Below are 14,025 nucleotides of genomic sequence, written 5' to 3' on the forward strand. Positions count from 1 at the left end.
GTCATAAAAGGCCATCAGGTTGGTCTGGCAGGACCTGCCTTTGATGAACTCATGTTGATTTCCCCTGGGCATGATCAATCTCCCCTGCTGGCCCCTCACAGATGTGCTCCTTGATAATTTTTCCAAGGATTTTCCCCAAGACCGATGTGAGGCTTATGGGCCTATAGTTTCCTGAGTCCTCCTTTCTCCCTTTCTTATACATAGGGACCACATTAGCTAGTTTCCAATCTCTGGGCACCTGGCTTGTGGACCACGATCGCTCATATAGCCAGGCCAAGGGCACAGCAATGACCCCCGCCAGCTCCCTCAACACCTGTGGGTGGAGGACATCAGGGCCCACAGATTTAAAAACATCCAGCCCTTCCAGAAGATCCCTAACTACTTTTGCGCAGTCCCGAGGCCTGGCAGTGCTATCCTCAATATTGCCCTTACCTGTGGTGGGAGAGCTGTCCTGTTCCCTGTCCAAGAAAACAGAGGCAAAGAACTTATTAAAGATTTCAGCTTTCTGGTCTGGCGTAGCCACAAGATTACCATTTGAGTCTAGCAGGGGCCCTACATTACCTGGTGCCCGCTTCTTGCTCCCAATGTATTTGAAGAAGGACTTTTTGTTGTCCTTAATCCTGGTCGCTAGCCTGAGCTCCACCCCCGCCTTGGCCTTTCTAATGGACCCTCCTATACTCACAGGCCAAGGAGGAGTATTCCAGGCAGGTAGCACTCAGGCCTTTGTAGCTGCCTATCTTGCCAAAGACGTGGAGTCGCTGCTGCACAACCCCTTGGCCTGCTAGGCAAGCCACAGCCAAATGTGGCTGGATCTGGCCATGGTTGCCCGCAAACACCTGTCCTGTCCACTGACCAGTGTTCCAAGTGAGAGGGTGTCCACCATTGCTTGGTATGTAGTGATCAGGGCTGTCCCGGGGGGGAATGACGACAAATAGGGACGAGCACCCCAGGCCCCACACTTTGTGGGGCCCCACATTGCTGGGCAGAGCAGCGGCGGCATGGAGCTGGGCAGAACAGTAGCTCCATGTCCAGCCACTTGGTATCAGCCCCGCCCCCACCGCCATTGCTGACAGCCACAGTAGCTTCTTCAGGTCCGGGATTGGAGCAGGGGCAGGGCCCCACGTGGGTTGATTTGCCCTGGGCCCCACACCCTGCTTGGGTCGCCTCTGGTAGTGATACCCCACTGCACCTGCTTGGATCCTGGTGTGGTAGAACAGCTGGCATTCCTCAAGATGAACCTCCCACTGCTGGGGTTCCCCAAACTCCAGGTGCTGATGGAGTGAATGCCACCCTCCTCACTCCGTCTGCAACCATTTCCCTTTTTAAAAAGCCAGGTAATGCCCCACTGTCAGAGCTGAAGGGGGCCACTCACTGCATCACAAGCCAGCAAGGGAAGAACATGTCCCTGCTGAGCTGCCGTGCCAGGATGAACTTAGAGGTATGAGCTGGGGCTATGAGGAAGGAGGAGGCCCCAAGTCCTGGGCATGACCACTAAAACTGCACTCTGCCAGGGTCAGGGAGGCCTGGTGGGACTGCTGACAGCGTGGCAGCCCCAGGAAGTGCCAGGACCAAGGATTCCCCTGGTGAAAAGCGGGTAGGAGGCATCATAACCTCCAGCTACCACACACATGCACATAGTCCTGGCTGGGGAAAGCCCAGACCCGTCATGTCTTTGACAGGCCTAAGGCTTGCTGGTTGTAGTGGAGTTGTGAGTCTCCAGGTGAGTTCAGCTTAGCTGCCTGGGATGCCAGCTTTTGGGTTGAAAAACCCTTTGTCAGGCTGAGGAAACACCTGCAGTTGGGATATGTGTGCGCGCGCGTGTGTGTGTGCGTGTGCGCACGCGCATGTGTGTGCGCACGCTGTTCCTGGATGGAAGGAATAGTAAAGAAGCCAGAGGCTGGCATGCAATGCAGGCAAGAAAGCCAGTCAGTGAACATGGAAATGAAGGCATCAGGGGGTGAGGAACAGTCTGGGGGTGGGGGGAGATGGAGCAGCACAGGTAAAAGTGCAGAGGTACTTGGGGAGTCAGATATCTGGCAGGTTATAGTGTGTCAGAAGTCCAATGTCTATATAGAGTCCATGATTTTCTGTACCTAGGAGGCTGATGAAGTGAAGTTCATAGGCCAAGCTGTGAAAAGTGGTTTATAAATTCTCTTTCAGGATCAGGCCTCAGAGACTAGAGGCACAGTGTTTTTTTGGTGAGGAATGTGCCCCCACAGCTAGTTGGGTATTCTTGTCTTTGATAGATTCTGGTGTGCAGTATGTGGGGGTACTGGAGACTGTTGGCAGCTTGTGTTTTGGGCTGTAGGAGGTTGGCTTCAGTTCTGGTGATGAGGTTAGGTTAGCAAGGTTTGATGCCTGTTTGAATTTACAAAACCACTTTTCACAGCTGGGCCTATGAACTTCACTGCATCTACCTCCTAGGTAGTAGGTACAGAAACTCAAGGACTCAATATAGACAGCAGAATTCTGACACACTACAGCCTAGCAGCCATCTTTATATTCCTTCCATCCAGGAACAGCACACACACAGACCAACTGCAGGAGCTTCCTCAGCCTGACAAAGGGTTTTTCAACCTGAAAGCTTGCTAAGATATATTTCTCCAACTATTCAGTTGGATTTTTTTTAATAATAAACATATAAACACAACATAACCCATCACACACCACAAGTAACACATTTATAGCTCCAAAACAACATCTCTATTTCTACCGCTCAATTCTTTTATAAAAATTCTCTTTTCATTAACCATAAGCCACATAGCCCCATTGGACAATCAAGGAAAACGCCTCTACATAAAATCAAAACACAACCGCTCCCTGTCCCAGCTTTCTCTAACTATTCAGTTGGTCTACTAAAAGATACCAGATAGATCCAAAGGACTTTGTCTGCCAGTGCCATGTCCTTAGATCAACACCCCTAGCGCCTGACTGGAAGGATGCAGGGCCCTGGGCACATCTAAGCCCCAGGGCTGGGGCTGGCAGGGAGAGTTCTCTGGCAACTACTGGAGAAAAAAGCTTCTGCAGGAAAGGAAAGAAAGGCTCTGTCACAGTTTGGCTGCCTGAGATGCTGCTGGTGCTACTTACTAAGTTATTACCTGTTGTCATTTAAAGTGGTAGACCAACTGAGGCACTAGGGGAGGAGGCAGCCTCATTGGGGCACACTACTGTGTCATGTAGAGACCCCTGTGCCAGTGAGGGCGCAGCTTCACACACACACACACACACACACACACACACACACACACGAGTGAGGGCACACCTTAACACACACGCAGCAGAAAAAGCTCCTGCAGGAGAGGAAAGAAAGGCTCTATCACAGTTTGGCTGCCCGAGATGCTGCTGGTACTACTGTGCTAGTGCTCACTACATTATTTTATTACCTATTGTCATTTAAAGTGGTGGACCAGACTGAGTCTGTAGGGGAGGAGGAGCCCTCATTGGGGCACACTACCATGTTGTGTAGAGGCCCCAGCGCTAGTGAGGGCGTGCCTTAACATACACAAAGTCACACATGTCACGAGTTTTGCTTGTCAGCAGCTTGAGGTGCAGTTTCCCAGAAACCCCTAAATCTATCTCCTTGAAACCTGGCAGGCATCATGTCCTCAGAAGGGGCTACTATCCCTGTAAGTTTCATCCAAATCAGGTAAGAAAGGACATTATAGGCAGTTTTGTGCTTCCCCATTATAGCCTATGGGCGAAACAGCAAAACAATTCTGATGAAATGAAACAAAACTTAAAACGAAATAGTTCTGTCGAAACATCAAAATGGAAGTTGAAATGGAATGGTGCCATTTCACGTAGCCCTAAAGACAGTAGCATGAATACAGGCTAGCCACCGTCCTCGCCACATCCACATCTCATCCATTTGCCAGGTCTTACCTTCATTAATTAAGGCTGAGACAGGTCCGTCTCAGCCTTAATCTGGCTGTTCAGCATCCAGCACGATAGGAAGGCCACTTTGCTATGGCCTTTCAGCACTACACAGAATTAACTGCCATTTTGATAGAAAACCCCCACCAGTCCCAGCTGGGCACCAAAGCCCTATACTGCCCATTATTCCACCCACCAGGCTCTAGGGCACCCACAACTTCTCTAACCAGGTCACTCCTTCCTCAGGATGTGAGCCTTGTGACATGCCAGAATCTCTCAGGTACGTCTGCACTGCAGTAGCAATGGATTTCAGACAGGACGCTACTGACTATGCCCTGCCCACCCACTCCCACAGGCATGCTACCAACCCTGAAAATATGCCGGTGAGGCTGCACTAGGATCATCCATGGTGGCTGCTCTCAAGCATACAAGGTCTCAAAAGCAACTACAGACACCCTCAAACAGCTTCACTGATGCGCTTCTGGGTCTACAGAGTGCCTGCTGGGGCAGATGGGCAATGCATCCTTGCAGCTATCTAGGCCCAGAAATGCTGCTGGCATGGTGCAGACCAGCCCTTAGTTTCCCTTAGGACAAGTCTGTGTGGATAGGGCCTGGTCCCTTCTCTGCCCAAAGTGTTACCTTGACATCCTGCTCGAGACTGTGTATGAGCTCCCCGTCCACCTGCCCAGTCTGTGCCACGCGCAGGCTCCGGCGCTCCGCTTTACGCAGCCGATACTGCAGGATGCGACAGGTCTTGCTGGCTTGGTCCAGCTGCTGCCGAAGCTCTTGCAGCTGGTAGACATCCTCCTCCATGTAGACATCTCTCATCTCCAGCATCTCTGCACGCAGTTCCTCAATTTCATCCTGATGGATAGAGAAATACATGTCATAGGATCACACACAAATCCCATGCCCCACTCCACTGCTGCTTGCTTGAGGTCACCAGCCTCAGCCTGCATAAAGGAAGGCCCAGAGAAGAAAACTCTTTCTTCCCTAGGAGTGCCCATGCCACAGGCTCTTAACAAGGCAATGACCTAAGCCAGTGGTTTTCATCCTGTGGTCTGGTAGATCCCTGGGGCCCACAGACTAGGTCTACAGGGCCCATAAAAGATGACTATGATCAATCAAAATATGGGAATATCCACATTTACCATTCAAGGGGTCTGCACCTCCATCCAAAATTTTTTTTAGAGGTCCGCAAATAAAAAAAGGTTGAAAACCACTGTCCTAGGCATGTTGGCAGGGCCCTATATATTCTGCTACACTGCGCATCCAGAGCTTCAACCCTTGTTGCTTTCTTTGCTGTCACTTGAAGGAAACAATTTCTAGCCCTCAATGTTGTGAAGGAAATTTTGGAAATATATATTGAGGGTGAACTGTTTCAGTGCCATTTGCACTAGTCTGCAGGCCCAAATTCATCTAGGTCCCAGGCCCCAGGTACTGGATTGCTGCTTCTCAGGCACTGATGGTTTTACTGCAACCTAAGGAGCATTGAAAAAAACAGCAGTGATGATTACAGCATTATCTACCATGGGAAGGGGAACTACACTTGACCTGCCAGTTCTTTGTACCAAAGTGAGGCTAGGTGAAGCTGACAGCTTAATGGAGAAATTCCCCATTCTGAAGGAAAGAAGAAACTAAATGGGAAATGCTGGGTCTCAGCATGTTAAGCAGCAGCACCTGGTGGCAACAGGGCCCCTGTGCCTGAGCTGAAGTGTATGCCAGCAAGCTCCTTTCGTTCAAACAGAGGCTGATGGAAAAGTGATGCCAATTCATTTGGTCATGTCTCCAACTAGCACCAAACCACAAACATTGGGGCTATTGTGACGCCAAGGCAGGATACAAAGTCCCTACAGTACCCAGAGGGGCAGTCTGCATCTTCAGGCAGAAGGAGCTCTTTGCCTTAGGTCCCAGCTGCTTCTCAGGGTTTATGAATGGCATCTCTGTGAGTAGCCCTAGAAGATGCAAAGTCTTCACCACTAGACTGGAAAAAAGCACAAAGCTATTGTGGAGAAATCTGCCCTGCCCCAGCAACTATACCCAGAAAGGGGCAAATCCCCTTCTATACAGCCCTGAGGGCTGTGCCAAATGACAACAGTGGGGAATGCGGCCTGAGGAATTGAACTACACAAGCCATAGTGCCTGAGGCAGTACTGAAACGGCAGCCCAGGACCAGGGAAAGTCCAGCAGAGACCAGAGTGCAACACATCATGTAGGCTGGTTGGTTTACTCAAGCAGGAGCAGTACAAATTGGATCCGAGGCCTTTGCTGCTCCCTCCAGAAAGAACAGGATCTTGCCCTCTGCTAGTACCTCCTGCCACTGGGCCTCTTCCTTTCAAGCCCATCTGCAGACAATGAAAGGTAAGGCAGAGTAGGCACCATAAAGAATGACTGGTTCAGAGAGACAGGCAACAGGTGAACAACACAGGGAGTAACAGCCATGCACCCTCACTCAGGTTCTTAGAGTAGGAGAAACAAGGCTACAGGGTTGGTATCCAAGCAGTATTTTTGTATCTTCCCTTTTGACTTTCATGTTTGAAATGTAGGCTGTACTTCTCTGATCTCAGAGAGCCAACCGAACTGGTAGGGCACACCACAGCCAGGGTGAAGGAAAGCTTCAGCATCTGACAAAGTAGACTGTTGCCTGAGAAAGTTCATGCCTGAACAAGTTAGTCTCTAAGGGCACTTACACACATGCAAGGAGCCTGTTCCAACGCACTGGAAATTCAGTACATCACAGCAGACTTGATTAATCTGCTGGAGCACATAAATTGACGCACTCTTGCAACCTCGCACATCATGTGCATCAGCGACACAGTATGACTCCATGCTGAGAAAATGACAGCACTGCACTTTGAACTAAAAAATATTCAATGCGCTTTAGTTTAAAGTGCACTCCTCCCATTTCCCTCCCATGTTCTCAGCACAGAGGCACACCGCACTGCTGATACATGTGCTCCTGATGCAGTGCCAGGAGCTTTTAATTAGCGTAGCTCACTAAATAAAAGCACCCAGCACTGCATCGTGAGCACATGTAAAAAATGTCCAACAGTTCCACAAATGCCCTATATCAGTGCTTCTCAAACTTTCGCAGCTCGACCCCTTTTATGATCCCATTTCCTCAGCACGGCCCTTAACTCCCAACCCATAGCCCCCCACAACCGCAGTGGGCAGGACCTGGTACAGGAGGAAGGGAGTGGGCAGGACCAGGTGTGGGAGGGAGGATGGGAGCACCATACTATCATGGCTGCCAAACAGGAGCCCCCTGCTCACTCAGCAGCAGTGTGGGCACAGCTCTGCACCACCATCATGGCCGTGCCTCACCTTGACAGCTGTGGTGGTGCAGCACTTCCACAATGGGTCCCACCTGCTGGGTTGCAGAGGCGGCTCCTGCCTGAAGCTGGTCCCGCCCAGCTGCACCCTGTACCCTGCAACCCCATCCACTGATGTTGCAACTCCATTTGGGGTCGCAACCCACAATTTGGGAAGTGCTGCCTTATGTTCTACCCAGCTAAAAGGAAGTGACTTCTATGCACATGCTTGGGAATGCTGTTTTCTATTTGTGATAGCATTTAATTCAAACCATCAAGAAAACACTAAGATAAAATCTTTTTTTGTTAAAGATTAATTTCCTCTAGAGGCCCCTTCCATTAAGGCCTGAGAAAGATCACCACTCACATGAAGGCTCCAAAGACTTCTCCAGCAGAAAACAGGACAGAGAAGACTGACTCCCCGGTTATTTCTACAGCAGAGTTTTTCAGCCTGTGGACTGTGACCCAAAAGTGGGTCACAAACAAACTTTACAAATGGCAGAGTTCCAGCCTGCAAGGGGCTGCTTGGGACTGGGGGGCAGTGAGAGGAAGGCTATCAGGAAGGGGGTGCCAAATGCATGTGGCAGCCAGGCATCATGGAGAGCATCTTCCACAGCTCCCCACAGATAAGTCTATAGGGCAGAGGGAAAGGCATGGACAACACTGCCCACTACCCCACCTCCTCTCCAGAGGGAAGCAGCAGCCAGGCCAGGAGGGTGGGGTACAGCCACAGCCTGGCACAAGCAGCTAACGGAGGGAAAAGACGAGAGCAGGGCAAGGCAGCCCTCACACCCCCCATTACTCCTTGCACTGCTGGCAGCATGGCTGGCACAGGGATCCTGACGGCAGTGACAGCAAAGAGTCTTGCTGCCCCTCTCCACCCTCCTGTGCTGAGTCCTGTCCACTGGGCCACAGAGGTGGCTCCTGCCCATGCCACTCCAGCCACACTGTAGCTTTGTGCCTGCACAAATCGGGGGGGGGGGCACATGTCCCTCCCATTTAAGCCCCCCACACACACCCACCCCCTGCCCCACACACTGGGTGGCTGGGGACTGGGGGAGGGGGGCAGTGGGGGTCAGGAGTGAGGGTTAGCAGCAGTGGTGAGGGCTGTGGGTTGGGAGTGAGGGGCACCAGTAGGGCCAGAGAGTTGTTTTCTACTTAAACTATTTACTGGGTTGGGACTGGCCAATTTTTACAAATGGGTCCTGGTAAAAAACGTGCTTGCGAACCTATACCCTAGAGTAACAAACAAACAAACCCAAAGAACCAACATCCTAGCCCTTCTTCATCTACCATGATGATACAGGTTTCCCTCAAGCCTCACAATCCCCCTCCTAATTATTAAGTATTAAAAAAAAAAAAAAAAAAGTGGCAGGGGGGAGAGCGTTAAGTATTAAAAAAAAAAAAAAAAAAGTGGCAGGTCAAGGTACAGGGGTATTACATGACTTGCCTGAGGCCACAGGGCAAGCCAGTGACAGAGGTGAAGTAGAACCCACATCTGCTCAGGACCAGAGCTATGCTTTTACTACTAACCAACCCATGTCAAAGATGGAAACATCACCAACTAGCTTCATGTTATGGAAATAAAGTGTATGGCTCTCAGGCCCTAGGTGCACCTCCAATGCACCTGTTCTATGGTCTATGCAAACTCCTTTATGACATGGAAGCATAACCTCTCACCACACCCTGGACTTAGCTCTCTTCTTCCCAAGACTGGCAATGAAGCATGGGAAGAATCAGAGCTTTGCAGGTTATCCCCTCCCCACAATTTACATTATTTATTTTCTCTATTTCCACAGGGGAAAAAAAATGGTCCACTCCCTCAAGTTTTAAACCACCCAACACTCTGGTCCCCTTCAGTGAACTGCTTAATAACTCTGACACAGCTAATGAGCCAAGGCTGATAACAGTCCAGTGTGTCATGCACACCAATGCCGAAGTAAGAAATGCTAGGGCTACTATACAGCCTGGAATGATCCACATGGCATCTTTACTAAGACAATAGGCTCTACCTCCACCGGTCAAAGTGGTACCCTTTGGCTTTGCCTTTAACCTTGCTAGCAATGTTATGTCACGTTCACATAGATCCCTCTCACTCCCAGAACAAAGGCTCATTCCAGTGCCCAGTTCCCACTGTAGTTCATGCTTTTCTGCAGCTCCTTGACAATGAGATAGAATTAATTTGCTTCACAGACCAAGGAGACAGTTCAGACTATACCTTCCCAAGGGCAGCTGTTACCTGCAGTGAGTATAAGAGATGAGTTATGAAAGTTACTTTTCCAGAGTCTTCATCGCATGTGAACATGGCCTAGAAAAGAAATGCAACACCTCCTCTCTGGTGCCTGTACTGGATGCGGTGCCATGCACTGCTCAGGACCCCAACCTTGCCTAGAAACCAGGATCTAGGACCATGTACTGCACAGCTGCTCACAATGGCAGCTTTGGGGCTGCCTCAGTTCATGCTGCACTGGGGAGTTGCTGTCTGTATGCAAACTCCCTGCACTGCTCCCTGCCATCCCCAGGTGCTGAAAGCTATTCACAGATCAGCACACACCAAAATTACATCTGGCAGGATCTGACTGGGCAGAACAACAAGGAGCAGATTGGCACAGCCAGAGCTGAGCAATCAGAGTCCTATTCCCTGTGCAAATTATTCCACAAATACAGCCTCCCAGCTGAGAATTCTGGAAGCACATGATCAAGGCCAGTACTTTAGCCTTATCTGCAGAGAGGCCCTTCTGCACCACTTACATATAAGAAGGGACCTAAAGGATAAACCCATCCTGCCTTGGAGGTACAGTGAGATGGGGCTTTGTCCCCCTGCTGATTTTACCAAGGTCTCTACGAAGGAGGCTTTCATTCCCCCAAAGCAGTGGCAAGAGTTGCTTAGGATTTTTCTTGCACTCATGGATTCTAACCTTTGACCTCTGCTTTAAATCTCCCAGCATGCACCTAGCTAGCAAAACTGTAGTCAGCAATACACCAATGTTATACCCATAGACATGGAGACTGCCAGTGTGGGATAGTAACCCAGGCATAATTTGTCTCCTAGCAGCTTCAAGGAGCATGTGACAAGGCTCTGTATTGCAGTACCCATGGTCCAGGGACTGGCTGGGCTTAAGCTAGCAACAATGGCTCCAGAAGCTGTGTCAAACATGGGGGTTCTCATACATCAGGGGTGGGCAAAATGCGGCCCAGGGGCCGGATGCGGCCTGCCAGGCCATTCTATCCAGCCTGCGGGGCCCCTAAAAAAATGTAGAAAATTAATATTAATCTGCCCTGGGCTGCCTGTTATGTGGCCCTCGATGGCTTGCCAAAACTCAGTAAGCGGCCCTCTGCCCAAAATAATTGCCCGCCCCTGTCATACATCCTTCCCCACCCCCTGCCCCCATGCTCCTGGCATGTGGACCCCGATGCCTGCTCCAGCGCATAGCAGAGAATAAAGAGCCCACTGTTTGCTGTGTCTATCACATCCACTTCCTAAACAGAGCCACAGCTAACACTTCTCCAGCACAGCCTGCATGAGTGGTGTAGTCATCAGTCAGTCTCCAAAGACAAGTAACAGGCCTGACTAATGCAAGAAGTCAACTGTTGCTTAACAGACAGAGCTCAGCTCATAGCTATTCCTATGCACCTGCAGTAGGAATCTCCCACATGCTTCAGCCAGTCTCCAGGGCCATGACACACTAGCCTCTCCAATTCAGACAACTGAGGCAAAGTGTAATTGTGCACCATGGCAAAATGTCACAACTCAGGACCAGATGCCACCCAAGGTCTCCATATTGTCACACCCACATGGAGCCCAGTGGCAGTTCCCGGAGCAGCAGCAGAGTAACTCATCCCAAGCAAAGTATCTGGGCAGACAGACCTTCCAACTTCTCAATCTCCTCTGGAAGGACAGAGGAGAAGCACGTTCATCATCATAGACTGACACTGAAAAGCTGGCCAGCTCAAGAAGAAGCTGACATGCCTCAAGCAATCACACCAGCTCAGATACAGAGACAGGAAGGGACAGAACCAGTTAATAATCTCAACGGCACTTCCATCAGCGAGAGGTTTGCACTGAAAGAGGAATGGACAAGACAGCCGACACCATTTTTGCATCATGTTTCCACTTGTGTTTTGAATATTTTTGTTCAACTGAACGGAGCCAGTGCACATCAGAAAGGAGCCTCCAGAAACCATATAGTCCCCACTGAGGTATGCCAGGCACATTCAATGCTGACAGACAGCCCTGGGCAACAGGAATCTGATCGTACACGAACATCGCCTTCATGTCTGGGCTGCTAACACTGTGACCTAGAGGGAGGGTTTTGCACTCAGGAGGCATCTCACCTGCAACACAATTCATTTCTGGGGCCTTTCTACTCTAAAGGCAAATACTCCCCTTGGGAGGAACAGGTGCTGCCAGGCTCCAGGAGTGGCCAGATCTAGGAATGGCTAAGCAGAACTTGAAGGAAGTGAGACTCCAATTTAGAAACAAACACAGCAATTCAGACCCAGCATCATTCAGAATGAGCTTCCCTTTAGCTGCTTTGCTTCTGCTACTTGGATCATGCCAGGCTGCTCTGCCCTGACTGACTCCTCAATTCCCCCTCCTGCTACTTATTCAAAACTCAGCCTGAAAAGCCACTTCCTTCCCCTGCTGCTCCAAATGCAGAGAAGGCCAGGCTGGAAGTAGGGATGCTTTAAGCCAGGTGCTCTCCCCCCACCCACCCGCCACAGGTTCTGCTGTGCAACTCCCATCACTGCCTACCCCAGGGTCTCCTTTCCCTTGCTTCTACAAAACTCCCACACTGCTCCTTCCATTATTCACTCCCTCCTCTACCTCCTGAACTCCCAACTTGTCTTTAGGGCAGGATGCTCCTGCTGGCACAGCTGGTCACCAGCCTTAGTGACACCAGTTGCCTGCATCCTGCTCTGACCCTGCTGAGGCAGGGACCTCCTTACAGGAATCTGTGGCATTCCTTGTGAATGTATAGTGTGCTGAAAATGCCAGATCTCATATAAAGGTCGTTGCTGGGGAACGGGAGCAAAGCAATGGGAGGGAGGCAACTCTTAGTATATACTCCTAATCAGTATACATCTGGGCACAGCTAGAGCTCTGAGGACATGCATTTGGCTTCTGTGCCCTATATGGCAATGTGAATGGCATGCTAGCAGTCCCCCCCCACCCCCCCATTGGCCACACATTCAGTACTTGGAGACCAGATTCCACAGAGCAGCACACTGTCCAGCAACTGGAAAGCTGGTTAGAGGGGCAGAGAACTGACCCCAGCCAGGCAGGAAGCATGGATCCAATCCAGGGAAAGGCCTTCCCATTCTGAATACTAAGGAGGGAGCAGCCAAACCCACCACCACCAGACCAGGGAAGGAAGAAGCAGACACTTTGGGGCAGCTATAGCAGTTCAAACTTCTCCTCAATGCATTGTCAGCAGGGTTACATCAGCTACTGCATGGTAGTCACACAAGCCAACCTTCCAGGAATGCAGGGTACAAGCCAGCTCTCTTCAAGAGACTTGGGAAAGGCTTTGGCTCAACATCCAGGAGCTTGCTGGCTTTTAGCACAGTGAATACCTTCAGCCATTGTGAGCCAGGACTCTGGGGTTCTAGTCTCAGCTTCGACATGAACTCCCTACATGACCCTAGGCAGTTCATAAAACCCCTCTATGCCTCTATTCCCTTTTCTTTAAAATGAAGGTCATAAAAAAAAAGTGTGCTTACCACATGCCTAAAATGGATTAAACTGATGTCCCTCAGGGTTGCAAAGCAGCAACAGAACAATCAAGCGCTCCTCTTTCTCTCTAGAATCCCAAGCCTTAAAGTTTTACAATTGTGCACCAAGGCTCTTAGCTATGCACAAGAAACAGTACATGTACAGGATATGTTCAGCAGACACCAATTTTGTGACAACCCCTCCCTTACCATGGAGATACCAACAAATCCCCTGGCACATGGGAGAAGTGCCAGCCTCTGACAGGAACTAACTGAACATGCAGAAACTCACTCACAAGCAACTGAGGATGAGATGCCCACAAGTGTCTATAAATATTTTACAGTGTGAAAGAGGAAGGTGGGGGCAGGGAAAAGCTCCTCTGCAGTTTAAGCCACAGGCAGAGGCAGCTGCTAAAACAAGAAAAATGAAGGTCAATTTGGAAAAGATGTTTCAGAGCGGAGAAATGATTAGGCAAGAGAACATGCTCAGTGGGGAGACAGCACTCCAGCTGCAGGGAGTCAAAGGGAGAGCGCGTGGGACAGCAGCAAGGCACTCTCAACATCCGACTTGTCACAGCCAAGAGTGAGGGACTAGTTGTGTCCCCATGACCACTCTGCTTCCTATAACGATCCTAGGAACAGAGCCCATCACAGAGGGATCATCTCTGCTCTCATCAGGGCTCAGACAGGAGACAACCAACTGTAGTCACAATAGGTTTTATTTTGGCCTCATTCAAGCTCAGGGCTCTCACAGCCAGTGTCCCTGCTGTGCAAAAAGGAGTGCCCAAGAAGCTTGGGCAAGGGGATCTCAGCATCCCCCAGATAAAAGACCCAGATGGCCTCACAGTAGCTTGAGACTATGTGCCTCTGGAGGACACATCTAGGATGTAGGACAGACAGCCTCACTAGGCCTCTCCATGGCAAAGGACCAGACACACCAAGAAAGATGAATGCCAATGGGAAGTTCTAAAGAGCAGAGTCTACAGGAGAAATCTGTGCTGAGTACACCAGTCAGGTACATGCATGTGCAAATGTTTGACTTCAAATAAATATGGACACTGCACTGACTGCACCACCAGCAGTGAGATAAAATATTATTTGGGGGGGGGGGGGGGGGAGGGGGGGG

The 14,025-nt window shown here is 50.2% G+C and overlaps 1 protein-coding gene across 2 annotated transcripts in view; it reads right to left on the reverse strand.

Moving 5' to 3' along the window:
• The window catches only part of SOGA1 (suppressor of glucose, autophagy associated 1), a 109,677-nt gene that overhangs the window by 79,424 nt on the left and 16,228 nt on the right, over nt 1-14,025 (reverse strand). For both annotated transcript variants that reach the window (XM_014524924.2, XM_025216072.1), the window contains exon 2: nt 4,513-4,737. In XM_014524924.2, the coding sequence (XP_014380410.1) occupies nt 4,513-4,710 (198 nt within the window). In that variant the 5' untranslated portion in view covers nt 4,711-4,737. The remainder of the gene's footprint in view (nt 1-4,512; nt 4,738-14,025) is intronic.

The sequence above is a fragment of the Alligator sinensis genome, unplaced genomic scaffold, assembly GCF_000455745.1.
Source record: "Alligator sinensis unplaced genomic scaffold, ASM45574v1 scaffold398_1, whole genome shotgun sequence".
Taxonomy (NCBI): Eukaryota; Metazoa; Chordata; order Crocodylia; family Alligatoridae; genus Alligator; species Alligator sinensis.